This window comes from Pipistrellus kuhlii, unplaced genomic scaffold (genome assembly GCF_014108245.1).
Source record: "Pipistrellus kuhlii isolate mPipKuh1 unplaced genomic scaffold, mPipKuh1.p scaffold_m20_p_30, whole genome shotgun sequence".
Classification (NCBI taxonomy): Eukaryota; Metazoa; Chordata; class Mammalia; order Chiroptera; family Vespertilionidae; genus Pipistrellus; species Pipistrellus kuhlii.
Genome location: NW_023425530.1, coordinates 1,949,334 through 1,977,039, shown reverse-complemented (window position 1 = coordinate 1,977,039; position 27,706 = coordinate 1,949,334). Strand labels below are relative to the sequence as shown.

Sequence of the window (27,706 nt, the reverse complement as noted above, 5' to 3'; positions counted from 1 at the left end):
GTAGGTGCTAAATATGTGCTGTGTTCTCTATAAAGCTCTGAATTTAGGATCAACACAGTAGGCACTTGCATTACTCTGGTATAGTCCTTGGCAGGCTAACTGGTACACAGTGATGCTCAAGACATTGGCATCATTTTCAAGTGAGGCCGAGGCAGCGGTCCTGGTTGCTGTAAGCCATGGAGTTAGCCTGTAGAATCTCTGGTAGAACAGGTGTTCAGTAAATAGATGCCTTTACTATTAACCCATGAAGCACTTAGCACCATGCACAGAGTATGTACCAAATAAATGGAAATGGGGCATTTACTGCTATTCCCTGGCAGTATTATTCTCCTGGCATACAGTAGGTGTTCAGTAAATTAGTATGTTTACTGTTGTACCATCCCTGGTGGTGCGCCTGGCACACAGTAGGTACCCAGTAAATGGAGTTTTTGCTGATCTTTTAGCACAGTGCCCAGCAGCACAGTAGGTGTGCTTAATATAGTAAGCACATATTATCCTATGAAGCTCTAGCCCAATAAATGTGGCTTTTATTGTGTTACCTAGCATAGTATCTGGCGCACAGAAGGTGTTCAGTAAATAAGTATTTTACTATCATTCTGTGAAGCCCTTGGCATAGTGCTTGGCGCACAGTAATTACCTAATGGGTCTTTTATTATTATTATTATTCTCACTCAAGGACTTGCTCTTATTGCTTTTAGGGAAAGAGGAAAGGAGAAGGGAGAAAGAGAGAAACATGGGTGTGAGAGTGAAGCATTGATGGTTGCCTCCCACATGCGCCCTGACCAAGGATTGAACTGCAGCCTGCGCACGCGCCCTGACTGGGAACCGAACCCGGGATGACACTCCAACCAATGAGCCACACTGGCCAGGGCTTTCATTGCTTTCCCACTTGGCACGGTGGCTGCCACACTGTGCGTCTCAATAAATAGGGCATTTATCGCTATTCCCTGGCAGTGGTATCCCCTGGCACACAGTGGTATTCAGTAAATAAATGCATTTACTGTTATCTGATGAAGCTCTTAGCGCCATAGATGCCTAGCACACAGTTGGTGTCTAATAAATGGGGCTTTATTGCTGTTCCTCTGACCCATAGTAGGTGTTCAGTAAATTAGTATGTTTACTGTTGTACCATCCCTGGTGGTGCGCCTGGCACACAGTAGGTACCCAGTAAATGGAGTTTTTGCTGATCTTTTAGCACAGTGCCCAGCAGCACAGTAGGTGTTCAATAAACATTTTACTGTTATTCCATGAAGCCCTGGCACATAGTAGTTACCTGATAAATGGGACTTCATTGCTTTTCCTCTTGGTATGGTGGCTGATGCAATAGTAGGTGCCCAGAAAATGGGGCTTTTATTGTTTTTCCTCTGGCAAAATATCTAGCATATAATAGGTGTTGGATTAAAAGGTACATTTAGCCTGGCCAGTGTGGCTAAATGGTTTAGCATTGACCCATGAGCCAGGAGGTCACGGTTCGATTCCCGGTCAGGGCTCATAGGAACTATTACCGTTACCCAATAACGCCTGCAGCACAGAGCCTGACACACGGGAGGTTGTGGGCTGGATCCCCAGGAAGGGGATGTGCAAGAGGCAGCCAGTCGATGATTCTCATCATTGATGTTTCTGTCTCTCTCCCTCTTCTTTCCTTTCTCTGAAATAAAAACTTTTTTTTTTTTTAAGTACATTTACTGCCTTAACCGGTTTGGCTCAGTGGATAGAGCATTGGCCTGCAGACTCAGGGGTCCCGGGTTCGATTCCAGTCAAGGGCATGTACCTTGGTTGTGGGCACATCCCCAGTGGGGTGTGTGCAGGAGGCAGCTGATCGATGTTTCTGGCTTTCTGTCTCTCTCCCTTTCTATCTGTAAAAAATAATAAAAAAAAATATATTTTTTTAAAGTACATTTGCTATTCTATGAAGCACTTGGCATGATGCTTGGTATAATATGGGGATTCAGTAAATAAGTTGTTTTTCTAAATCCTCATCATGGATGTGTTTTTATTGATTTTAGAGGAAGGAGGGGCGGGTTGGTCGATGTGAGAGAGAAGCACCAGTCGGCTGCCTCTCACACTCGCCCTGACTGGGGATCGAACCTGCAACCTCGGTGTGTGTCCTGACCCATCAAACCCACAACCCTTTCGGTATACAACATTCCAACCAACCCAGCCACCCAGCCAAGGCCGTAAACAGATGCTTTTGCTGTTACCCTGTGAAGCCCTTGGCACCGTAAACAGATGATTTTGCTGTTACCCAGTGAAGCCCTCGGCACCATGCCTGGCACACAGTAGGTGCTTGGTACACGGGGCTTTTATTGCTATTCCACTTGGCGAGGTGCCCGACACAGTGTGAGCCCAGTAAGCGGGGCTTCTGTGGCTGTTCCTCTCATCACAGTGCCTGGCACACGCACGTGTGCTCCACGGGGACCGTGGCGGCCCTCTACCTAAGACCTACTACGTGTCCGATAGGTTGAGCCACGTCAGTGAGAGCAGTGTTCTTGGCCAGCCCTCCCAGCCCCACTCCCACCCACCCATCTCACCTTTGGTTGACACCCGCTTCTTTTGGGTTCGACTTCTCTTTGCTTTTGGTCCTGTTTTGTTTGTTATCATCTTCTTTTTTATTTTCTCTTTCCCATCTTTTGTTTCCCCGTCCCTCCCCCCCGCCCGTCCCGCTCCCCTCCCCGCCCCCACGTTCTCCCCCCCTCCAATAGAACCGTCTGCCCCCCCTCAAGATGTTAAGTGTGTCAGCACACGCTCCACGGCCATTTTGGTAAGTTGGCGCCCGCCACCGCCGGACACACACAACGGGGCCCTGGTGAGCTATAGCGTCCGCTACCGACCGCTGGGCTCGGAGGACCCGCAACCCAAGGAGGTGAACGGCATCCCCCCGACCACCACTCAGATCCTGCTGGAGGCACTGGACAAGTGGACGGAGTACCGCATCACCACGGTCGCTCACACCGAGGTGGGACCAGGGCCCGAGAGCTCGCCCGTGGTCGTCCGCACCGACGAGGACGGTGAGCACCACCCCTGCCCGGACCCTCCGGCCCCGCCCGCCCGCCCGCCGCCCGCCCACCCACGCCGGAGCCTCCCGGCGGGAAAGCCGGCTGGCTGGTGGCCGACAGGCGGAAGCCACTCTCCGGAGAGGGAGACGCGCAGCCGGCTCTCTCCCCGAGGAACCCCGGCTCCTGGGCTTGGGATCCTCCGTTCCGGCCCGTTGGGTGCCATCGGCTCCCGGAGCCTCGTGGCTGGGAAGTGAGCTGGCTCCCCCGCCACTCGGTCCCGTGGTAGAAACCATGGACCAGAGTGTCAGAAGCAGCAAGTAGCACTTGCAGAAACCCTGAGGTTTTTTGTGGGTTTTTTTTTTTTGAGGTCCCTCAAAAACCTACTGTGTAGACTTCTCTTGGGATGAGCCCGGCTCTGCGGCTGCCTGGGCAGGCTGGCTGTGTGCTGGGGAGACGGAGACGGATTGTACCGATGCTCCAATCCCGGGGTGTCGGGTGTCAGGCAGAAAGTTTTAAGCTGCGAAGTGAGAGGGAGGCTGAGGGCCTGGGGCTGAATGCAGCGGGAGCTTCCCCCGTGATGGGGGCCCCTGGGGCCCCTGGTTTGCTTTCCAAGCTACAGCCCTGGCAGGTCAGGGTGGCAGCCCCGCGTTGTGCCGGGAGCAGGGGGTGTGGGGGGGACGGGCACCCCGAGCTGGGAGCTGGTGAGAAAGAGCTCAGTGCCCAGTGGGCAGCTGCCCTGCCTGGGGGCAGACCTGCTCTGCCTCTTCCTGACCCTGGGGCCATGGGATCCACTCTCTGGGCCTCGGGTTCCCAGAGCAAAGAGCCCCATGTGGCAGGCGGCTGTGAGGATGGGGGTGGGCCTGTGGGTCTCAGAACGAGGCGGGGGTGCCCCCCTGTCAGGTGGCCCCGGGGCAGCCGTGGGCACGGGGGCTGCGCTGAGGGCACCCAGTGAACAGCAGCCACGTGTCCCCCCGATCGGCCAGCTGCCCGGGGCAAGGCCGGGCCCCCCAGTAACGGCCCCCACCCTCCCCTTCGCCCCCGCTCCCCCTCCCGCCAGTGCCCAGCGCGCCTCCGCGGAAGGTGGAGGCGGAGGCGCTCAACGCCACGGCCATCCGCGTGCTGTGGCGCTCGCCCTTGCCCGGCCGGCAGCACGGCCAGATCCGCGGCTACCAGGTCCACTACGTGCGCATGGAGGGCGCCGAGGCCCGCGGGCCGCCGCGCATCAAGGACGTCATGCTGGCCGACGCCCAGGTGGGCCGGGCTCCGGGGCCCGGGGGGCGTCCGGGGGTGGGGGTGCCCCCGCGCTCCTGCCCTCTCGCTGCTTCTCCGCCACTGCTCACCGCCTCCTCTCTCCCCTGCCGCCTCCTCCCACGCGCAGTGGGAGACGGATGACACGGCCGAATATGTGAGTAGTGCTCTGGCCGCGGGCGTGCGCCTGCCCGGGTCCTGCCTTGTGTTCTGTGCCGCCGCCCTGCACGCCCCCGTCAAAGGGTCTCCTCCCCCGGCCCCAGCTCCCCTTTCGGAGCGAGCGGTCTGTTTTCGCATCGGGCAACCGGCACAGCCGCCCGGGCGCCTGCGGGGACCCCAGAGGAGTGACGTGGACACGACAGGTCATCCCCTTGCCTGGTGACACTTAGATCCCAGGCTCTCTCTCTCCTCACACACTCACGCACGTTCACACACACAAACACATACTCTCACGCTCACACACACACTCACACACACAAACACATATACATACACTCAAACAAACATACTCTCACACATACACACACACTCTCACACACAAACACATATACATACACACTCTCACACAAACACATACTCTCACACATACACACACACTCACTCACACTCTCACACACAAACACATACTCTCACACACAAACACATACTCTCACACACTCACACACAAACACATACTCTCACACACACACACAAACACATACACACACACATACTCTCACACACATGCGGGTGCGCACACACACTCCCACACAAACACACACATACACTCTCACACCCTCACATACACACATTCACACTGTCTCACACGCACACACACTCACACACCACTCCCATCAGCCTTTGCACAGGCTGTCCCTGAGGCCGGGGACGCCTTTCCTCCAGTGCCCACCCCCTCCTCCACCACCGCCTCCCCACTCCGACCCAGGCCAGAGCTGGGCCGCTTTCCAACCCAGCCTGACCCTCTGTCACCTGCTGCAGCCTCTGACCAAGCATCCCTCTCTCTGCCCCCGGTGCCCCTGTATCTGGCCTGAGCGGGGAGGGCCGGCCCCGGGGGAGGGAGAAGCCTGCAGCACCGCTGTCCCCTCCCTGGCGTCCCGGAGGCCCCGAGCCAGGCTGGGGTGCCGTGTGACTTCGGGCCGTCGCCCGGGTCTGATCCTAGACGGCCACACCCTGCTCCCCTCCTCGGGGAAGGTCCAGCCTCCCCCCCGCCGGACCCCGGGAGGGCCCAGGTGTGGGGCTCAGGGGCAGGAGACCCTCTGTTCATGCATCCCTGCCCCCCCATGCTCTTGACCTGGGGACCCCCCTCAACTCCCAGGCATGCTGGACGTGTTTGTGGTGTGCATGTGTGGGAACGTGGACACGTGTGTGATGGCGTTCGTGGGTGTGTGTGCAAGCCAGGGTGTGCTGGCGTTTGTTGGAACAGGCAGTCATTTCCTGAGCTCCTACTGCAGGCCAGACCCGGAGGGAGGGGCAGCAGGCCCGGAGGGAGGGGCAGCAGGCCCGGAGGGAGGGCAGCAGAGTGAGCCGCCTCCCTGGGGGCCGGCCCGGGTGGGGAGGGACGTCAGTGGGAGAGATGGAGTGTGGGTGGCGGTACAGCCTGGTGGAAACGGTGTGGACAGAGGTATAAGTGTCAGCTCTCGGATGGGTGTGTGGGGCAGCCCTGACCTGTCCCACCATGTCAGCTGTTGTGTAGTTTTCTGCCACAGGGACAGGTGACTGGATAGCCTAGTGTAAGCATAGTAGAATGACTAGGAGGGGGGTATTGAGTAATGCCTCTGTGCTTTTTAAGTTTTTATTGAATTATAAGTTTACGTAACTTACTTTTTAGTATTGGTGGTGTTTACTAACTGGCTTACGAAGTTCCTGAAAATTTAAATGTCGGCTCTCGTGAGCTGGGATAGGAAATTCCAGCACACCGGTGGTCGTAGTGGAGGCAGCGGGAAGAGCCTGTGCAAAGGTCCTGTGGCAGGACCGTGACGGGCGTGTTGGAGGGCAGGAAGGAGGCTCTTGTAGCTGGAGTGGAGTGGGTGAGGGGAACAGGAGGAGGCGAGAGCGGGGAGGAGATATGGCAGGAATGGCAGGGTCTTGTAGGACTTAGGGAAGACAGGATTTTACCCCAAGGGCAGGGGGGAAACCTAGAGAGCTGTGGGCAGAGGAGGGATGGGACCTGCTCCAATGCTCACAGGCGCCCTCTGGTGGCTGCTGCAGAGAGGACAGACTCCGGGGATGGGCTGGGAGCCTGATTCCTATTGCAGGGCCAGCTCCCTGCTCCAGGGAGGCTGCATGTGGCCATCTCAGCATGGGCCTGCTCCCTGTCGGGGTCTCTGCATGAGGTTGTGTGCACGTCTCTGTCTGAGGACCAGGCCCCACAGCCACCCTGTTTGAGCCCAGCCCTGGAGGGAGGGTGGACAGGGCGGGCCTCGCCCTGCCTCCCTCACCGACGCCACCCCTGCCTGCAGGAGATGGTCATCACAAACCTGCAGCCTGAGACCACCTACTCCGTCACTGTGGCCGCCTACACTATGAAAGGCGATGGCGCGCGCAGCAAACCCAAGGTGGTCGTGACCAAGGGAGCAGGTATGAGACCCTCCCCCGCCGCTCCTTGGCCCCTGGCATCCCTGCAGCGTGCTGGAGCCCGTGTGGGGAAGGGCGTACTGGGCGGGGAGGGCCGCCAGAGTAGACAGGGTGGGAGCTGCTCAAAGGGGCACTCAGGCCCAGCAGGGCCCAACCCCATCTCCTCGTCATCACTCTCTTCCTTAGTTACCGGGCCCCTCCGGATGCAAATAGCTAACAGCCACCGCTAACACCCTCTCTCCGGGCTGGACTCAGCTGCCCCCTCTGCTCAGATCCCTCCTCTCCCCGGCTGTACCCTCCCCATCCTTTAGATTCTGCTTCATCTCTCCCTCATCAGGAAGCCCTACCCACCCCACCCCTGTCCCACAGTCTTGGTTCGATGCCTCTCTGGGGCCCCCAGCACCCTGTCCTTCCCCTGTCATGGCTCTGATCACCCCAGGCGGGTTGTCTTTTGGGGGTGGTGTCCTCACCCCTCCAGCTGCACCAGGAAGCCGCCTCTCCTGGCAGCCCTGCCTCAGTTTCCCCTTCTGGCGCCGCCCATCAGCCTCGAGGTTCTGTTTTTGCCTCGGCCACCGCTGAGCTGCGTGAGGAGAGAGCCATCGCCGTGACGATGCAAGGGGGCGATGTCCCGGCGGAGGGCGCAGCCCAGTCAGGGGCTCAGAGTGTGTTTGAGAATCGGGCCTCCCATCCCACCCCCCACACCCATTCCTCTCTCCGGGACACTCGGTGCCACGCCTCTGACCCCACGGTCTGGCATCCAGGCTGGACACGGCCCCTGTTGCCTGAGCCTGGTTAGTCTGTGTATCCTCCAGGGTCCAGTGCCCACGTCACCTCCTCCAGGAAGCCTCCTACGGTCTCGCCCTCCTCTCAGGGGCATTGCATTGGGGCTGTGCTCGCTAAGCTGGACCCACGGCCCACACGGTGACCGCTCAGTCCTTGAAAGGTCCCGATGAGGCTTGCAGTGAGGAAGCTTGGTTTCCTTTGCAGAGCCCAGCTTTCCCCCTGCTTCCCCTGGCCCCAAAACGTCTTTTGGCACATTCATTGCTACTCAGACTGTGCAGACCATGAGGCATGTGCAGGATCTGGGCACTGCTGTGTCCGGTGGGTATTAATCAGGCGCCAGCGAGGGGCAAGAACAAGGCAAGAAACGTAGGACTTCCCAGCTAACGGAGGAGCCACCTCCATGAGGCCCCTTGTGGTGCCTGTGGGAGTTTTCCTTTAATGGCTTCTCCTCACCCTCATCCGGCACAGGCCTGCCTCAGGGCCTTTGCACCGTGGTTCCCTCTGCCTGGAACACTTCCTCCGAGACCTCCCTGCAGCCTCATGCCTTGCCTCCTTTTTTTATTTTATTTTTTTATTGATTTCAGAGAGGGAGAGAGAGAAACATCAGTGATGAGAGAGAAACATTGACTGGCTGCCTCCTGCACACTCGAGCCCACAACCTGGGCATGTGCCCTTGGCGGGAATGGAACCTGGGACCCTTCAGTCCGCAGGCTGACGCTCTATCCACTGAGCCAAACCAGCCGGGGCCCTGCCTTGCCTTCTCCAAGTTGTTGTTCCTCAGTGAGGCCCCTCTGAGTCCCTGATGCCGGCCCCGTGTCCCCACAGTGCTGGGCCGCCCCACCCTGTCGGTGCAGCAGACCCCCGAGGGCAGCCTGCTGGCACGCTGGGAGCCCCCCGCCGGCACCACCGCGGACCAGGTCCTGGGCTACCGCCTGCAGTTCGGCCGAGAGGACTCGTCCCCCCTGGCCACGCTGGAGTTCCCGCCCACCGAGGACCGCTACACGGCGTCGGGCGTGCACAAGGGGGCCACGTACGTGTTCCGGCTGGCGGCCCGGAGCCGCGGTGGCCTGGGCGAGGAGGCGGCGCAGGCGCTGAGCATCCCGGAGGACACGCCCCGCGGCCACCCGCAGATCCTGGAGGCCGCCGGCAACGCCTCGGCCGGCACCGTGCTGCTGCGCTGGCTGCCCCCCGTGCCCGCGGAGCGCAACGGCGCCATCGTCAAGTACACGGTGGCGGTCCGGGAGGCGGGCGCCCCGGGCCCCGCCCGGGAGACCGAGCTGCCGGCCGCGGCCGAGCCGGGCGCCGAGAACGTGCTCACGCTGCGGGGCCTCAAGCCCGACACGGCCTATGACCTCCAAGTGCGGGCCCACACGCGCCGCGGCCCCGGCCCCTACAGCCCCCCCGTCCGCTACCGGACGTTCCTGCGGGACCAAGGTAGGCGCGCGGAGACCCCGCACCAGAGCCGGACCGGGCCCCGTGCCCGCCCCCGCCCCCCTCCCCTCCCCCCCGCCAGGTAAGTGGCCGCTTTTCTGCTTCCTCGTGAGGCTCGAGGCGAGTCCGGACCCCGAGGCTCTGGCGTTGGCAAAGGTGGGACGTGCCTGGGCGGCACCGCCATCCCCGCCCCTCCCCTCCCCCGCCTTCTCTCTGCAGCCGCGCCGTCTCCCCCGCCGGCAGGGTCTTGGGACAGGGCCAGGCAGGGCCGGGCCAGGGCCAGGGCCAGGCAGGAAGGCCGTGGGCACAGCGGACAACAGGGAATGCCTGGGCCGCCCCCTCCCCGCCCCCGCCCGCCCGGCCCTCCCCGGCACTCACCGGGCTTCTCCTCTCTGCTCTCTCCCGCCGGACCGCTGCCCGCAGTCTCGCCCAAGAACTTCAAGGTGAAGATGATCATGAAGACGTCCGTGCTGCTCAGCTGGGAGTTCCCCGACACCTACACCTCGCCCACCCCCTACAAGGTGCGCCCGCGGGCGGGTCAGGCCTTAGAGCGTGGCCAGGGGGAGGGCTCGGTCTGGAGCCAGGGCCTGCTGGGGGGCAGGGGGCTCAGCGGGGCTTGGGGCTGCGTGGGATCGGGCTTCACGGGGGACTGAGGCTCCGCCTGGGGTTGGGGTTCACTCTGCGATGAGGTCTCCAAGCGGGGTTGGAGTTGAACCTGGGATTGGGGCTCAGTAAGGATTGGGGCTCTGCCTAGGGTCAGGGCTCAGCTGGGATCTAGGTTTGGTCAGGGCCGGAGGTCAGCCCGGACGGACCCTGCTGAGCCAGCCCGGCCCGCAGATCCAGTACAACGGGCTCACCCTGGACGTGGACGGCCGCACCACCAAGAAGCTCATCACGCACCTCAAGCCCAACACCTTCTACAACTTCGTGCTGACCAACCGCGGCAGCAGCCTGGGCGGCCTGCAGCAGACGGTCACGGCCTGGACCGCCTTCAACCTGCTCAGCGGCAAGCCCAGCGTGGCCCCCAAGCCCAACGCCGACGGCTTCATCCTGGTGTACCTTCCCGACGGCCAGAGCCCCGTGCCCGTCCAGTACGCCTCCCCCGGGCCCTCGCCCCGTTAGCCAGCCCCCGGCCTTTCCGGGCCGCCGTTCCTCGGCCAGAGTTAAGGCGAGGTCCGGAGCCGAGGCGCGCCGGGGTGGCGTTTACAACGGGGGTTCCGCCAGCCCCATCGGCGTGGCCCCAGGAAGGTCCAGGGCTTCTCACGGGAAGCGTCACTAACGGTGGCCTGTGTCTGCTCTGACGCCCCGTGTGCCTGACCTTCTCCCGGTTTGGGGTTCCCAGATTGGGGGGGGGGAGGCCACTCTGCACAGACTCTCAGCCCCTGGGGAGCATCTGGACCCCAGGCCTCCAAAACTGTGTGGGCCTGGGAGCTGGGGCGTTGGAAGGGTGTGTAGGAATTCAAGAAATACAGCTGCACAGGAGAGACCGTGCAGGCAGAGGTCCGTGTGATCAGCGGCCCGGCTGGGGCTGGAGGGCAGCGGACCCCATTGCAGGAGCAGCAGGGAGGACTCGGAAAGGGAGGCTCCACTCACCCCCCCAGAGGGCGGCTCTGACGCTCCGTCTCCTGACAGGAGCTACTTCATCGTGATGGTGCCGCTGCGCAAGTCCCGTGGCGGCCAGTTCCTGCCCCCGCTGGGCAGCCCGGAGGACATGGACCTGGAGGAGGTGAGGGCCGGCGCCCCGCCTGCAGGGGGCGCACACGTGCCGGCCGTCCTGAGCCCCCGGGCCCGGCGGGCTCTGAGCCGCCCGCGCCTCTGTTCCCGCAGCTCATCCAGGACATCGCCCGGCTGCAGAGGCGCAGCCTGCGGCACTCGCGCCAGCTCGAGGCGCCCCGGCCCTACATCGCCGCCCGCTTCTCCGCGCTGCCGCCCGCCTTCCAGCCCGGCGACCAGAAGCAGTACGGCGGCTTCGACAACAGGGGCCTGGAGCCCGGCCAGCGCTACGTCCTCTTCGTGCTGGCCGTGCTGCAGAAGAGCGAGCCCGTAAGTCCCGGCTCCTGCAGTGAGGCCGCCCCGGCCTGGCCTCGGCCCCCCGGGCCCTGACCTCAGAGCCAGACTCCCTTCCTCCCTCCTGCCTTCCCTGACCTCAGAGCCAGACTCCCTTCCTCCCTCCTGCCTTGCCTGACCTCAGAGCCAGACTCCCTTCCTCCCTCCTGCCTTCCCTGACCTCAGAGCCAGACTCCCTTCCTCCCTCCTGCCTTGCCTGACCTCAGAGCCAGACTCCCTTCCTCCCTCCTGCCTTGCCTGACCTCTGAGCCAGACACCCCTCCTCCCTCCTGCCTTCCCTGACCTCTGAGCCAGACACCCATCCTCCCTCCTGCCTTCCCTGACCTCAGAGCCAGACTCCCTTCCTCCCTCCTGCCTTCCCTGACCTCTGAGCCAGACACCCATCCTCCCTCCTGCCTTCCCTGACCTCTGAGCCAGACACCCTTCCTCCCTCCTGCCTTCCCTGACCTCAGAGCCAGACACCCATCCTCCCTCCTGCCTTCCCTGACCTCTGAGCCAGACACCCATCCTCCCTCCTGCCCTCCCTGACCTCTGAGCCAGACACCCCTCCTCCCTCCTGCCTTCCGGGCCCAGGGAAGGACGTGAAGGGGCGGGTCCCAGGAGGAAGGCGCTTCAGAGGAAGGAGCTTGGGGTGGGGCTTTGGCTGGGTGTGTAGGAGTCCAACCCAGAAGGGCCCGCAGGGTCCGCACGTGCAAAGCTCTGGAGGCAAGAGGCACGGCGGGGCCCCAGGCGGCGTTCTCTGGAGCCACGGGTGTGTGTGTGTGTGTGCGTGCGTGTGCGTGTGGAGCCCGGGAGGGGCTGCGGGCGTGAGGAGGAGGGACGCCAACGAGGCCCTCTCCGCCTGTGCACACAGACCTTCGCGGCCAGCCCCTTCTCAGACCCCTTCCAGCTGGACAACCCGGACCCCCAGCCCATCGTGGACGGCGAGGAGGGGCTCATCTGGGTGATCGGGCCGGTGCTGGCCGTGGTCTTCATCATCTGCATCGTCATCGCCATCCTGCTCTACAAGAAGTGAGGCCGCACGCCCCTGACAGAGGGGGCGGGGGAGGGGCGGTTCCTGGGACAGGAGGGGGTGTCATCTCAGAAGATCAGTACGGGAGCCCCCTGAGGTAACGGTGGGAAAACTGAGCCCAGAGGTTAAGCTGCCTGATCGCAGTCACACGGCTCAGGGAGGGTCCGGCTGGGGCTCACTCCGGCCAGCGGCTTGACTCCTCCTAGGCCGCACAGTCCCCTGGGGTGGAGAGGATGGGGGGCAGAGGCTGCCTGTCCAGTCTAATGAGGACAGCGCTCCTCGCGGCCACGTGGGCCTGTCTTGGCGCAGACAGGAGGGTGGTGGGCCTGGCACCGGGAGGAGCCCCATTTCCTGGGTGAGACGAAGGCTCAGAGCGGTTAGGAAAGCCACCTGCCGTTCGGAGCAGGCCCACATGGCCACACCCCTCACCTGTCTCCTTTCCCTCCTCTCCTGCGCCTGCTTTTGGGAGCAGCAAGCCTGACAGGTGAGAACTGGCCCTGCCCTCTGAGGCCCAAGGAGGCTGAGGAGGGGGGATGGGTTGGTGGGGGAGGGGGCCTGGCTGCTCCTATAGTTGCACACGTGTGTACACACGACCCTGGGAACTCCTGTCGTGTGTATACACAGGGCCAGGAGTGTGTTCACACGTGCGTACGCGTCTGTGGACACATGCTGGCACTCACCGATGCTTCCCTTTCTCCTCCCAAGTAAACGCAAGGACTCGGAGCCCCGCACCAAATGCCTGCTGAACAACGCCGACCTCGCCCCCCACCACCCCAAGGACCCCGTGGAAATGAGGCGCATTAACTTCCAGACGCCAGGTACGTGCTCACCCCCCGTGCCAGGGGCAGCCCCGCCGGGCAGAGGCAGCTGCCTGCAGCCACCCGCCCTGCCTCTCCACGCTGCGCTCCGTGCAGCCAGTTCCCGATTCCCGACTTCCACCTGTTCCAGGCGTGGAGCTCGCTTACAACCAAAGGAGGCTTGTGCTGTCTTCTGTGGGGGAGCGTAAAGGGCGTGTAAAAACCACCAAGCCCTCCTCCTCTCTTCCGGCAGAAAGAGCTGTTTCCGTTCACACCTCTAGTCTTAAGACCACTTGGCCTTTTCCACACTCCCTGGATGTGCCCCTAGCAAGACGCTAATCATACCTCCCATGTGGCCTGCATCCCCCCTCCCTGGCCACAGATGCTCGTGCACCTTCTGCCTCCGAACAGCTCCCTGTAGGTTAGGGGTGTCGAACTCAATCAGAGAAGGGGCCAAAATCTAAAATCCAGCCTAAATCGCGGGCCGAATGGTTTACTGAACAGTCATAAACTGTCATTGTGATGGAAACGCAGCGGAGTGCAGTGATGACAGCGCGGTGCGGGCCACATTGCAAGGCCTGGCGGGACGGATTTGGCCCGCGGGCCTTGTGTTTGACACATGTGCTGTAGGTGAATAAGGTGCAGCTTAGGCCACCGCCACGCCTGGTGGGAAGCGGAATCAGCTTCGTCCGTGATCCTCTTCATGGACAAGAGCCACGCACGCCCGCCTCCTCCCTCTCACCAGGCTGGTGCCAGCTGCTTCTAACAGAATAAGGGTTGTTTTTTTTCTTTAAATATATATATTTTACTGATTTTTTTACAGAGAGGAAGAGAGAGGGATAGAGAGTGAGAAACATCGATCAGCTGCCTCCTGCACAACCCCCACTGGGGATGTGCCGGCAACCAAGGTACATGCCCCCTACCGGAATCGAACCCGGGACCTTTCAGTCTGCAGGCCGAAGCTCTATCCACTGAGCCAAACCGGTTTCGGCCAAATAAGGGATTTTTAATGTAACGGATGGTGGCTGTTCTTAACGTGGTTCCCTCGTTCCCTCCACCTGCACTCTGGAATCTGCTTTCTCTTTCTGAACTGGTTCATATTAACTCAGTTTCCAACCAAATAGAGATTATATATATATATATATATATATGTATTTTTTTTAAATTTATTGATTTGTTTGTTTTTGAGAGAGAATGGGGAGGAATAGAGAGATGGAAACATCAATGATGAGAGAACCTGGACTGGCTGTCTCCTGAACGCCCCAGGGTGGGGATCGAGCCCGCAGCCCTGGCATGTGCCCTTGACTAGAATCGAACCCGGGACCCCTCAGTTTGCAGCCTGATGCTCTATCCACTGAGCAAAACCATCTGGGGCTAAATAGAGATTTTAAACATGTTTAACTGGTGGCCGGCGTCCGCTCCAAGTTTATGGCATCGGCCCTGTCCTTCCTCCACCCTCAGTTCTCCCTCACCGTCCTGCACTCTCCCGAGCCCGCAGTGACCTGCACGGTGGGTGTGGGTGGCGCTGACGGAAGAAGCTAACACTGGGATCCTCCCAGAGTCGTGGCTAAACACCAGGCAGAGGAAGCAGCCGCTGCTCCGGTCCCGGGGACGTGCCTGCCCCGCGTCTGTCGGCAGCCGTGTGCGTGCGCCCAGCTCGGGTGGGGAGGCCGCGCCCCGCCTGTTTTCATTTACTTATTGTTTGCTGTTTCTGCAGATTCGGGCCTCAGCAGCCCCCTCAGGGAGCCGGGGTTTCACTTTGAAAGTTAGTTCCTGTGTCTTTCTGTTCTCGGCTCCCTTCCCCACCCGCCCCTCGTTTGTTTTCATCTTTGGTTTCTCCATCCCGCCACCTCTCTCTGCCCGCTGTCCTGCGCTGGCTTCAGGGGAAAGGGGTCCGGCCCGCTGCGCCCTTAGAGAGCTGGTTGTGACTGTGTGTGGGCGTGGGGACGGATGTAGGTGAGACTCATACATACAGGAGAGCAGGAGCCCACCCTGGTGACAGGCAGGGAGAGCCACAGGCAGAGGAACACCAGCCTCAGACTCCATGGGGTGGGCTCCTGGGAGACCCCGGGGGCCCCACCAGAACAGCAGTTGTTTGCCAGCTGGCCTGGCAACACTTGACCCGATTCACGTAGCTGCCGTGTGTGTGTGTGTGTGTGTGTGTGTGTGTGTGTTCGTAGCTAGCACTGGCCCGGGCATGGAGACTGGTCTGGCAGACCCAGATACCAGGAAGAGCCAGACCCACCCCCCTACCTCCAGTCACCACCACACCCCAGGAGCTTGAAGATCAGGCTGTCACCGACCCATGTACAGGGTGATCCATGCACAGGATGATCCGTGTACAGGGTGCTCTGTGCACAAGGTGATCCCTGCACAGGATGGTCCGTGCACAGGATGATCCGTGCACAGGGTGCTCCGGGCACAGGATGGTCCATGCACAGGATGGTCCGTGCACAGGGTGCTCCGTGCACAGGATGGTCCGTGCACAGGATGGTCCGTGCACAGGATGGTCCGTGCACAAGGTGATCCCTGCACAGGATGGTCCGTGCACAGGATGGTCCGTGCACAGGATGGTCCGTGCACAGGATGGTCCGTGCACAGGGTGCTCCGTGCACAGGATGGTCCGTGCACAGGATGGTCCGTGCACAGGATTCTCTGTGCACAAGGTGATCCCTGCACAGGATGGTTCGTGCACAGGGTGCTCCGTGCACAGGATGGTCCGTGCACAGGGTGCTCCGTGCACAGGGTGATCCGTGCACAGGGTGCTCCGTGCACAGGATGGTCCGTGCACAAGGTGATCCCTGCACAGGATGGTCCGTGCACAGGATTCTCTGTGCACAAGGTGATCCCTGCACAAGGTGTTCCGTGCACAGGGTGATCCCTGCACAGGGTGCTCCGGGCACAGGGTGCTCCAGGCACAGGGTGCTCCGGGCACAGGGTGATCCCTGCACAGGTGCTCCGTGCACAGGGTGCTCCGTGCACAGGGTGCTCCGTGCACAGGATGATCCATGCACAGGGTGCTCTGGGCACAGGATGATCCATGCACAGGATGATCCGTGTACAGGATGATCCGTGCACAGGATGGTCCGTGCACAGGATGGTCCATGCACAGGGTGCTCCGGGCACAGGGTGCTCCGGGCACAGGGTGAGGACACGGCTGCAGAGTGAGGGGTGCAGTGTCTGTCCCAGCTGGGCAGAGACATACCCGCAGGCCCCAGCTCTCCTGGCAGAGTACTGGGAGGCCCTCGGACCCCAGAGGGGCAGGAAGGAATGTGTCTCCCACTCCGGGGAACAGTGTTTCTGGAGGCTCAGCCAGCTGCCATCTGCTTCTCCATTTCTGTGTCACCCGCCTGCTTCCTGCCACGAGGCACCAGGAGCTTGAAGGCCTCCGGGCGCCCCTCCCCGGCCGGGTGGGGACGGGGTGGGAGGACGTGTGAGCAGGGGGGCCGGGCGCGGCCGGGGCTGCAGCCCCTGCTGCCCCATCTCAGGCCCTCGGCCAGGGTCCCCCCACCCGCCAGGCCCTCTAACCACAGCTCGTCCATCGCAGACTCACACTGTAGAGCTCCCCCACCCCCCGGCTCGGGTGGGCCCCCCTGACCGGCCCGCACTGCGGGTCTGCTCTCCCCGCAGGCATGCTCAGCCACCCGCCGATCCCCATCTCGGACATGGCAGAGCACACGGAGCGCCTCAAGGCCAACGACAGCCTCAAGCTCTCCCAGGAGTACGAGGTGAGCTGAGCCCTTCCCCAGACCCCCCCTCCCCCGCCCAGCCCTCCGACGGCCACCTGACACTCCCTCCCCTTCCCCGCAGTCCATTGACCCAGGCCAGCAGTTCACGTGGGAGCATTCCAACCTGGAAGTGAACAAGCCCAAGAACCGCTATGCCAACGTCATCGCCTACGACCACTCCCGCGTCATCCTCCAGCCCATCGAAGGTAGCACCGGGCCCGGCCACCCCGCCTCTCCTTCCGGAGTGCCCGCAGCCCGCTCCACGGCCGGCAGCATGGACGAGCCAGGGGTCGGATGGGAGAGGCTGGTTCTGGGCTCAGGCCTGGTCCAGCGCACTGGGAATTGTTACACGTGTGTTTAAGTGATGGCTGCTATCCCTTCCGTGTTTCCACCGGCCTCTCTGCACTCCTGGCTCTCAGCTGGAGCCGTTGTGCCACCCACGGACGTAGGGCAGTGTCTGGGTCCCCGGGGGGAGGAGGGGTTGTTAGTGACAGCTGGAGGGGGGCCAGGGACGTGCGCCACCCCTGCCGTGCCCAGGACGGCCCCACAGCGCACCACCCGGCCCCCGTGGCCGCAGCGCTGAGGTGGGATCCTACCGTCTGTGCCCACGATTCCTGGGGGACAGGCCGGGGCGCTCCGAGAGGGCTTCCCGTTGGGCTCACGGAGCCGGCCTGGAAGGAAGGGGCTCCCCCACTGACCTCGGCGTCTCGCTCGGGCCGCAGGCATTGTGGGCAGCGATTACATCAACGCCAACTACGTGGACGGCTACCGCCGGCAGAACGCGTACATCGCCACGCAGGGGCCGCTGCCCGAGACCTTCGGGGACTTCTGGCGCATGGTGTGGGAGCAGCGCTCCGCCACCATCGTCATGATGACGCGGCTGGAGGAGAAATCGCGGGTGAGGCCCGGACCTGCCCTCCCCCCCCCCCCCCCCCCGAGTCCCCGGCCCGCCCAGGCGCACACTCACCTCCGTCCTCCTTTCCGGCACAGATCAAATGTGACCAGTACTGGCCCAACAGGGGCACCGAGACCTACGGCTTCATCCAGGTGACGCTGCTGGACACCATCGAGCTGGCCACCTTCTGCGTGCGGACCTTCTCCCTGCACAAGGTGGGCCGGGCCGGGCCGGGCCGGGCCGGGGGCTGAGGGGGACGAGGGAGGGCGGCGAGGCAGAGGGGAAGATGGGCCTAGCTTCTGCCCTGGAGGCACCCCCTCAGGCAGAGAGAGCCAGGCATTGACCCAGGCTGACCACATTCTCGTGAAGCCCATTTTATGGATGGGGAAACTGAGGCTCGGGGTGGGGCACCGCGTGTCCCTGGCCACAGCGAGAGAACAGAACCAGCAGAGCCCCGTTGAGCAGTGAATCTGTTATCCTCCTGGGCCTCAGACCAGTCCTGGCAGAGGCCAACCCTGCCCTAAGGGAGCTTAAGTCTTGGGTGGAACAGAGCAGGAGGGACCCCATAGGCTGTGGGCGGCCAGGGCTGGGCCGAAGGTCACCTTCAGGTAAGCATTTAGCTCCACCTGTCCTGCACCCGGGGACTCCACGCATCATGTTGATGTAATCGCTGCAACCCAGCGGGGAGAGGAGGTGCGTACCAGCACCCCGAGGCTCCCCCGCCTCAGGTTTCCTCTTGGCATGAAGCACAGCCTGGCCCGTGCATCAGGAAGCTGAGTGGATGGGCAGGAGGAGGCAGTAAGGATGCTTATCTCCTTCACACACGTCCAGCACGTGCTGTGTGTCAGGCCCTGAGCCGGCACCAGGACACAGCAGGGACAGAGAAAGACGGAATATCCTGGCCTCATGGGGCTGAGTCTAGGCCAGTGGCCGGCAAACTCATTAGTCAGCAGAGCCAAATATCAACAGGACAACGTTTGGAATTTCTTTTGAGAGCCACAATTTTTAAACTTCAACTTCTTCTAACATCTCTTCTTCAACATAGACTCGCCCAGGCCGTGGTATTTTGTGGAAGAGCCACCCTCAAGGGGCCAAAGAGCCACAGTTTGCCGACCACGGGTCTAGTGGACAAGACAGACAAAAGACATGCCAATAATGAGTCATTTTTTTTATTAAATGTATTGGCATGGGTTGATAACACATAGGGTGTCTGTCCTGGGAATATGATATCTCTGTACTCCATTGCATGCTCACCACCCGAGTCCAGTCTCCGCCAGTCGCTGTATATTTGACCCCCTTTATCCTCGTCCACCTCCCCCCCCCTTTTCCCCTCTGGTAACCACCATTCTGTTGTCTATACGTATGAGTGTGTTCCTGTGTTGCTTCCTGTTCTTTTCCGTCGGGCTTCACATAGCGTCACGTTCTCAGGGTCCGTTCACGTTGTCAGCACTGGCAGTGTTTTGTCTCTGCATTTGGCTGAGGAGCATCCGTTGTGTATTCGGACCATATCTTCTTGACCCATTCTCCTTCGAAGGACACGTGGGTTGTTTCCGTGTCTTGTTTCCATGTCTTGGCCGCCATGAATAAGGTTGCCGTGAACATCGGGGTCCATAGATCTGTGTGTGTGCTTTCGAGTCTTTCAGGTGGATCCCGGAGAGGGATTGCTGGGCCATCAGGGTTACTGTTAATTTGGGGGGAGCCTCCCTACTGTGTTCCATGGTGGCTGTGCCCGTTTACGTTCCCACCAGCTGTGAGAGAGGCTTCTCTTTTCTCCACAACCTCTCCAGCACTGGTTATCATTACTCGTCTTGTTGGGAACAGCCATTTTGACAGGCGTGAGGTGGTACCCCTTTGTGGTTTTGATTTACATTTCCCTGGCTGCTAGTGAAGTTGAGCATCTGAATGTCTTGGAAAATGGTTCTGGTCCCCTGCCCGTGTTTTAATCAGATGGTTTTTTGGTTGTTGAGTTCTCTGAAGTCTTTATATATTTTGGATATTAGCCATGTATTGGAATACCACTTGCAAATATGTTCTCCCATTTAGTTGGTTGCCTTTTTGTTTTGTTGATGGTTTCTCTTGCTGTGCAGAAGTTTTTTAGCGTGGCGCAGTCCCATTCATTTATTTATTTTTTCTTTTATTTCTCTTGCCTTTGGGGGAAGGGAGGTCAAGTTCACAAAAACCCCTCTGAGACCAAGGTCCAAACACGACAGGAAATCTCACGTGTAGGATGACAGCAAAGCAGAGGAGAGGGATAGAATGTGAACTGGGGGACCTGGAGGAAGGAGCCATGAGCTGTGGGGAAATAGCACTCCAGCCAGGCAGGGGGCACAGCACGTGCAAAGGCCCTGGGGCAGGACTGTGCCTGGCGTGCTGGAAGAGCAGTGCGAAGGCCACGTAACGGGCTGAGTGAACAGTGTGGGGGGAGAGAGGAGCTGAGGACAGGGAGAGGATGGAGAGGGCTGTGCAGGGCCTATGGGCCATGGGGAGGACTTGGGCTTTTTCCCCAAGGGAGGTGGGAGCCCTCCCGGGCGGTAGGCACAGTAGGCACGGGACCTGACTCATGCTCACAGGCGCTCCCTGGCTTCATGGGGGTGGCACCGGCGGACTGGAGGGGCCAGGGTGATGATGGGGAGGACCGTGGTGACTGCCATGGGGGGCGAGACATGGGCAGGTCTGGGGTAGACGCTGAAGGCCGTGATCGTGTTGGCCGGTATGAGCGGGTGGGGGGAGAGAGTGGGGGCACGGTGTTGGCCCCGCTGTGTGACACAGACAGGAGACTTACCTGCGGGGACCCCCTGTGCCGGACATGGGCGCGGGGGCCGGAGAGTGCGTTGGGCGCCCTCCGCGTGTGGGTGGTGGGCTGTGGTGACGGCCGTGTCCCTGCGGCTCCCAGAACGGCTCCAGCGAGAAGCGGGAAGTCCGCCAGTTCCAGTTCACGGCATGGCCGGACCACGGGGTGCCCGAGTACCCCACCCCCTTCCTGGCTTTCCTGCGGAGAGTCAAGACCTGCAACCCCCCCGACGCCGGCCCCGTGGTGGTCCACTGCAGGTAGGCGGCCCGCCCTGCGCCCGCTCCCCCCGCGCCCCCCGCCCCTCCCCAGCCCACCCTGAGGCGCCTGTCCCCGCAGCGCGGGGGTGGGCCGCACGGGCTGCTTCATCGTCATCGACGCCATGCTGGAGCGCATCAAGCCGGAGAAGACGGTGGACGTGTACGGCCATGTGACGCTCATGCGGTCCCAGCGCAACTACATGGTGCAGACGGAGGACCAGTACAGCTTCATCCACGAGGCGCTGCTGGAGGCTGTGGGCTGCGGCAACACCGAGGTGCCCGCCCGCAGCCTCTACGCCTACATCCAGAAGCTGGCCCAGGTGGAGCCCGGCGAGCACGTCACCGGCATGGAGCTCGAGTTCAAGGTGGGGCGGGCAGGGCGGGCGAGGGGCCTTGGGGCGAGACTGACATCGCCCCGGCGATGGGGCGGGAGGGGGGTGAGTGGGGGGATGTGGGTGGGCGGTCCCTGCGACCGGGGTCCCTCGGGGCTCCGGCCGGAGGTCATGCTGAAGGCAGCCCTGCCTCTCGCCCCCCAGCGGCTGGCCAACTCCAAAGCCCACACGTCCCGCTTCATCAGTGCCAATCTGCCTTGTAACAAGTTCAAGAACCGCCTGGTCAACATCATGCCCTACGAGAGCACGCGGGTCTGCCTGCAGCCCATCCGGGGCGTGGAGGGCTCCGACTACATCAACGCCAGCTTCATCGACGGCTACAGGTACCGCCTCGGCCTGGGATCCCCCGCCCCGGCCCTGAGGGGCCTCCGTTCTCACTTGGGAGTCGCCAGGCACAGGGAGGCAGAGGGAGGGCACCGCCCGGGCTGAGAGCTGCCGTTCACAATGGGCCCGTCTTTCCTTCTGCACCCATGGCTCTGTCTGCATGATTCCGTCCCCCGGGGGAAATTCGGCAAAGTCTAGGGACTTTTTAAAAACATATATACTCTTTTTTTTTTTTTTTAATATATTTTATTGGTTCTTTACAGAGAGGAAGGGAGAGAGAGAGAGAGAGAGCTAGAAACGTCGATGAGAGAGAAACATCGACCAGCTGCCTCCTGCACACCCCCTACTGGGGATGTGCCCGCAACCAAGGTACATGCCCTTGACCGGAATCGAACCTGGGACCTTTCAGTCTGCAGACCGATGCTCTACCACTGAGCCAAACCGGTTTCGGCAACATATATACTCTCATTGATTTTGGAGAGGGAGAGGGAGAGAGAAATAGAAACGTCGATGATGAGAATCATTGATTGGCTGCCCCCTACAACCCCCTGATCGTGGATGGAGCCCACAACTGCAACCTGGGTATGTGCCCTGACCAGGAGTCGAACCCTGACCGCCTGGGTCATAGGTTGACAGTCAGCCACTGAGCCGCCGGGCTGGGCTAAGGACGTTTTTGATGGTTGTGATTTGAGTATGTGTGGAGGGGAGAGGTGGCTCCTACTGGCATCTGGTGGGTGGAGGCCAGGGGTTTTGCCCAGAACAGTGCCCGTCACAGAGTGAGCCGGCCCCCAAGGTCAGTCCTGCTGACGAAACCGCGGCCCCGGCAGGTTGTCCAGGCCAGTGGCCGGCAGACTCATCAGTCCACAGACCCAAATACCAACGGTATAACAACTGAAATTTCTTCTGAGAGCCAAATTTTTAGAACTTCAACTTCTCCCATTGCCACTTCTTTAAAATGGACTCGCCCAGGCCGTGGTATTTTGTGGAAGAGCCACACTCAAGGGGCCGAAGAGCCGCATGTGGCTCTCGAGCTGCAGTTTGCCGACCACGGTCTAGGCAGAAGGTGCCACCTCTGCCAAGGCCTGGCTGGGAGAGAGGATGTGTCCTGAGGCCGGTGGCCTCCCTGAGTGCAGATGGGGCGGCTGGGAGGCGCCACGGCCAGCCGTTCCCAAGCGCTGCCGGGGTCCCCCGTCAGCCTGGACTCACACACCCGACCCCGCAGGCAGCAGAAGGCGTACATGGCCACGCAGGGGCCGCTGGCGGAGACCACGGAGGACTTCTGGCGCATGCTGTGGGAGAACAACTCCACCATCGTGGTGATGCTCACCAAGCTGCGGGAGATGGGCCGGGTACGCCGGGTGCGGAGGGCAGGGCGGTGCCCAGGGTGTCCGGCAGACCCGGGCAGGGCTGACCTCGGATGCCATCCCCTCGACAGGAAAAGTGTCACCAGTACTGGCCGGCCGAGCGCTCCGCCCGCTACCAGTACTTCGTGGTGGATCCGATGGCGGAGTACAACATGCCGCAGTACATCCTGCGGGAGTTCAAGGTCACGGACGCCCGGGTGAGTGTGGGGGCGCCTTGGCAGCAGGTTTGGGAGCCCAGGCTGAGCTCCCTGGTGCCCTGGCGGTCTGGAGACGGCTCCCCAGCGCGGGTAGAAGCCCAGGCCCGGGCACAGGATAAGCATGGGGGTGGGTGGGAGGAAAGGGGGAGCTGGCCAATCACTCCTGCCACCCGGTGGGCGCAGGAGGACCGTGCCCCTGTGCTGACCCCAGTGTCCCCACCTGAGCATGTGTGAGCCCCTCACATGTGAAAGGGAGCGAGGGGTGTGGGGAGAGGTAGGGGCTGAGAGCCGGTGGCGGTCGGACACAGCTGGTGCTGTGGGAAGGAAAAGGGTGGCGAACACGGGACTCAGTGCTGGGGGTTGGCACCACCTGGTAGGGAGACACGACAGGCAGAGGGTGTTGGCAGGGGTGGGGGTGGGGGAGCCGGATTGAAGGAGCAGCGTCCTGGGTCGTGGTGCTGCTGGTGTAAGACGGGGCCGGCGGGCCGGTGGGATGCGGTTGGAGAGTCGGTGGAAGGCTGTCCTGTCGGGCGGGGAGGACGTGCTGGGCAGAGGAAGACGGGGCCGGAGGGTGGAGTGTGTGGAGACGGGATGGAGAGTGTGGCCTGAGAGGGGGATGTGTTATCGGCAGGGGACGGAGGGAGATTGGAGAACAGCCGGGTGGGGAGGAGGGGGGGGTGGTGATGAAGAAAATCGACGGGAAATGGCGCTAAGTCGAGAAGGATGTGTGTTCAGTGGCAGGGACAGCGCTGTGCGCGGTGCAGACGGAGGAGGGTGGGCTGGAGGGAGCCGGTGAGGGGGGGTCAGGGGAAGGTGGGGCCCCTCCAGGGTGACCCCGGGTGGATGGCGGGCTGTGGGAAATGGCGCCGTGGGGTCGTGGAGAATGGAGGATGGCAGTGACGCCGCGGACGGCGCTGCTGGGTGTAGGAAGGATGATGGGGGAGAGGGGTCAGTGGAAGGTGACAGCATTGATGGTTGGGACGGTTGCCAGTGGGGTGAGAGGGGAGGGGTTGGTGGCGCTCTCAGGGATAGAGGGTGGTGAGCACGGGGTCCCCGCTTACCTGCAGGGGGGCGGGGGGGGTCCTCTGAGACCACCGTGGAAGCCTGGACCTGCAGACGGGTCCGAGCCCTGGACAGACTGCGGTTTCCCGTACACGCGTTCAGTTACAGCGTTTAACTTACAAAGCAGGCCCAGCGAGAGCGCAGCAGCAGCAGCTCACGGCCGCCGTGAGGACACGGAACAGCTAGAAAAGATGCCGTAACAAACGCTGTGCGTGGCTCCGGGGCGGGAAGTGAGCTCTGCGCTCGGTGCCGCCGCCCTGGACCAGGTGACCAGGACGGCGGCTCAGCGCCGCGGGCGCGGGCGGGAGCGCGCACAGCGCCCACACACCCGGCACAGGAACGCCCCCGGCCAGGCCGGGCAGGGCAGCGCAGGGCGAGGCCTCACCACACTCCTCAACGTCACGCCGTTTAACACGGACTTAATGGGAAATCCCAGAAATAAACCATTCCTGTCGTGGACCCTAGTTGACTGCGGGTAACTGAACCGGAACCGCAGAAAAGGGAGGGGCTGCTGCCCTCGGCTGGGCGGGGAGGGTGGGACGGCGGACGGTGGGAGGTGGCACTGTCCGTGGTGAAGGATGGAAGGCGATGGTGCGGGAGGTGGTGCTCGGAGCCGAGCAGGAGGGCCCGAACGTGGAGATGGGCGGGAGGGGCATGGCCAGGCACGGAGGTGGAGGTGCCCGGTGTAGCTCTGGCCTTGGGGGAAGAGGGTGATGTGGGGGGAGGCGCAGCTGGGCGGGCCAGCGTGGTGAGTGTCTCCGGGAGCCGGTGTCGGTGGGTGGCGACCTAGAAAATGTGGAGGAAGGAGGTGCTGGCCATGAGACCAGAGTTCAGCAACCGGCGGCCGATAGTCCTCGGGGTGGGCGGGAGGGAGGACGGGGGTGGGACGGGAAACAGCCGAGCTGCACCTGAACAGCGAGATGCGGCTCTTCTCCCTCCCAGGACGGCCAGTCCCGGACCGTCCGGCAGTTCCAGTTCACGGACTGGCCGGAGCAGGGCGTGCCCAAGTCGGGGGAGGGCTTCATCGACTTCATCGGCCAGGTGCACAAGACCAAGGAGCAGTTCGGCCAGGACGGCCCCATCTCCGTCCACTGCAGGTGCGTGGCCCCCGGGCCCGGCCCTTCTCCGGCGGGGAGACCGGGGCCCCGGAGGGTAATCGTCCGCCTCGGGGGTCCCATCGGAGCTGAGTTCACGGGGGTGGGGGGAGCCGGGTCCCATCGGAGCTGAGTTCTCGGGGGTGGGGGGAGCCGGGTCCCATCGGAGCTGAGTTCAGGGGGGTTGGGGGGAGCCGGGCCTGGAGGGTAACCGTCCGCCTCGGGGGGTGTCATCGGAGCTGAGTTCACGGGGGTGGGGGGAGCCGGGCCTGGAGGGTAACCGTCCGCCTCGGGGGTCCCATCGGAGCTGAGTTCACGGGGGTGGGGGGAGCCGAGCCCTGGAGGGTAACCGTCCGCCTCGGGGGGTCCCATCGGAGCTGAGTTCATGGGGGGGTGGGGGGAGCCGAGCCCTGGAGGGTAACCGTCCGCCTCGGGGGTCCTATCGGAGCTGAGTTCTCGGGGGTGGGGGGAGCCGAGCCCTGGAGGGTAACCGTCCGCCTCGGGGGTCCCATCGGAGCTGAGTTCACGGGGGTGGGGGGAGCCGGGTCCTGGAGGGTAACCGTCCGCCCCGGGGGTCCCATCGGAGCTGAGTTCACGCCGGGAGCCGGGCCCGGAGCTGCACCCTGAGCCGCCCTCCCCCCGCAGCGCCGGCGTGGGCCGGACTGGCGTCTTCATCACGCTCAGCATCGTGCTGGAGCGGATGCGGTACGAGGGGGTGGTCGACATCTTCCAGACGGTGAAGATGCTGCGGACCCAGCGGCCGGCCATGGTGCAGACGGAGGTGAGGCGGACGGGGGACGCCCGGCCGCGCGGCCCTGCCCGGGGCCTCCGTGTCCTCCCCGGGAGGCGGCTCGTGAAGGGGGGTCCTCGCTGCTCCCGCTTCGGGCTGGAGGGGCCTGGTCCGCTCTCGGCACAAGAGCAGGTTCAAGTCCGGAGCCAGGAAGTGGAGTGGACGCGGAGAGAGGGGCCGCTCTCGTCCCAGAGCCACGGCTCCAGGACAGGCCACAGATCCCAACATCCCACCCTCCCCGGAGCGGGAGCCGGACCCAGAGCGGGGAGGGAGGTCTTCCCTGCGGTCGCATTCACGCTGGGCATTTTAACAAAGTCCCCAAACGCGTCTGGGCAGACACAGCGGGGCCACAGAGGCCCAGCCTGAAGGGGCAGGTGGCGGGGCGGCTGAGCAGCCACGTCTTAAAAGACGCGCATGACCTGCTGGCAGAGCGAAGGGGGGGGGCGCGTTCGGGGTACAGGCTGAGGAGGGGGCGGCCCTGGGCCCCGGGGAGCCCCGCCTGAGCCCCGTTCCCTCCCGCAGGACGAGTACCAGTTCTGCTACCAGGCCGCCCTGGAGTACCTGGGAAGCTTTGACCACTATGCAACCTAAAGCCATGGCCGCCGGCCTGACTCCACCGGCCCAGAGCCTCTGCCGGCCGGGGCGGGGCGGGCGGCGGGGCCGGACCCGGCGGTGGCAGCGGCGCCTTTCTCCGCGGTCTCCGCGGTCTCCGGGAACGACGCGGCCCCAGCCCCCACGCGGCCCCAGCAGCCTCCCTGGCCGGCCGCCGCCTTCAGATACTTGCCACATTCCTCGTTCCTTCCGATTCCAAAATGAGCAGTTCCGGGGTGGGGGGTGGGGGTGGTGAGCAAATGGGGGTGTTCTCCCCAGAACCAGAGGAGGACAGGGGCCATGAACTGGACCCCCCTCCCCCGCCACAGCCTGCACTCTGGGGTGGGCCGCTGGCTGGGCGGGTGGGCAGAGGTCAGCTTTCTTTTCTCCGTGTAACTCTCCAGTGACATTTCCTTTTTTTTTAATAACGTATTTTTCCCCCCGTTTTTGTTTTTGTTTTTTTAAAGAAGAAACAAACTGAAAAAAAAAAAAAAAAAAAAACCAGTGACTTGCCATCGATGAACTCAAAAAGAAAAGCATTGCTTATTCCTGTTACTCCGCCGCCTGTTTTTTCTCGGTGGGAAACGGCCTTGTGTGGCGGCTGCTTCCTTTTCCTGCCCTCAGGAGCCTCGCCTCCCTCGCGACAGGACGCCCTTTGGCTCCTGGTTTCTTTTTTCCTTTTTTTTTTTCTCTCTTTTTTTAACGATTACATTCTCAGACATATCAAGGACAGTTCTGAGGGTGGGCGTGGAGGGAGGGGCCCTGCCGCCCTGCCTCCACGCTTCGCCCCCCGAGGAGGAGGAACGATCCTTTCGGGGCCAGAGAGGCTACGTGCCGCCCGTCAGGGGGCCTTCCCGAACCCGGGACCGGGGGCAGTTCCGGGGCAGAAGCAGAAAGGACGGCACCCCCACCCCCGAGCAAGCGAGCTTTCCTCTTTGCGCAGGAGCAGACCTGCCGTCGCTCTCGACACTGTTTATCCAAATGGAAGCAGCTGGGTGGCTTTCCCACCTCTGTGTATGTAGATATATCGACTTTGTATTAAAGGAAGATCGTCTGAACCCGGCGTGGGCAGCATCTTTGTCCTGCCCGTCTGTCTCCGTCGTGTCCTGGGAAAGCTGTGTTCTCCTGCCGTCGGTGACGGTCCGAGGGGCGGGGCCCAGAGGGGTGGCGTGGCTGGTCCAAGAGGACACAGTGTCTAAGGACACAGTGTCTAAGACTAGAACCAAGGAGATAGTTACTCTCGTTGATGATAGTGTGACTACCCTTGAGCACCTGCCAGGGGCCAGTGCTCTGAGATGGGCATCGTCAGCGCA

General features: G+C 62.1%; 1 protein-coding gene across 18 annotated transcripts in view; it reads left to right on the top strand.

The window, feature by feature from the left end:
* The window catches only part of PTPRS (protein tyrosine phosphatase receptor type S), a 99,523-nt gene extending 72,072 nt beyond the window's left edge, over positions 1-27,451 (top strand). For 5 of the 18 annotated variants that reach the window (XM_045589120.1, XM_045589123.1, XM_036459600.2 and 2 more), the window contains 25 exons: positions 2,703-3,008; positions 4,054-4,247; positions 4,375-4,401; positions 6,704-6,821; positions 8,427-9,035; positions 9,456-9,553; positions 9,870-10,123; positions 10,665-10,758; positions 10,860-11,075; positions 11,953-12,110; positions 12,584-12,595; positions 12,817-12,929; positions 14,626-14,673; positions 16,539-16,636; positions 16,719-16,842; positions 17,359-17,534; positions 17,627-17,746; positions 20,425-20,579; positions 20,659-20,944; positions 21,116-21,294; positions 22,518-22,644; positions 22,731-22,856; positions 24,861-25,015; positions 25,658-25,793; positions 26,325-27,451. In XM_045589120.1, coding sequence (XP_045445076.1) covers positions 2,703-3,008; positions 4,054-4,247; positions 4,375-4,401; positions 6,704-6,821; positions 8,427-9,035; positions 9,456-9,553; positions 9,870-10,123; positions 10,665-10,758; positions 10,860-11,075; positions 11,953-12,110; positions 12,584-12,595; positions 12,817-12,929; positions 14,626-14,673; positions 16,539-16,636; positions 16,719-16,842; positions 17,359-17,534; positions 17,627-17,746; positions 20,425-20,579; positions 20,659-20,944; positions 21,116-21,294; positions 22,518-22,644; positions 22,731-22,856; positions 24,861-25,015; positions 25,658-25,793; positions 26,325-26,393 — 3,998 coding nt within the window. In that variant the 3' untranslated portion in view covers positions 26,394-27,451. The remainder of the gene's footprint in view (positions 1-2,702; positions 3,009-4,053; positions 4,248-4,374; positions 4,402-6,703; positions 6,822-8,426; positions 9,036-9,455; positions 9,554-9,869; positions 10,124-10,664; positions 10,759-10,859; positions 11,076-11,952; positions 12,111-12,583; positions 12,596-12,816; positions 12,930-14,625; positions 14,674-16,538; positions 16,637-16,718; positions 16,843-17,358; positions 17,535-17,626; positions 17,747-20,424; positions 20,580-20,658; positions 20,945-21,115; positions 21,295-22,517; positions 22,645-22,730; positions 22,857-24,860; positions 25,016-25,657; positions 25,794-26,324) is intronic. The other 13 variants (XM_045589131.1, XM_045589130.1, XM_045589129.1 and 10 more) reach the window with 7 other exon arrangements.
* Positions 27,452-27,706: the final 255 nt, after the last annotated feature.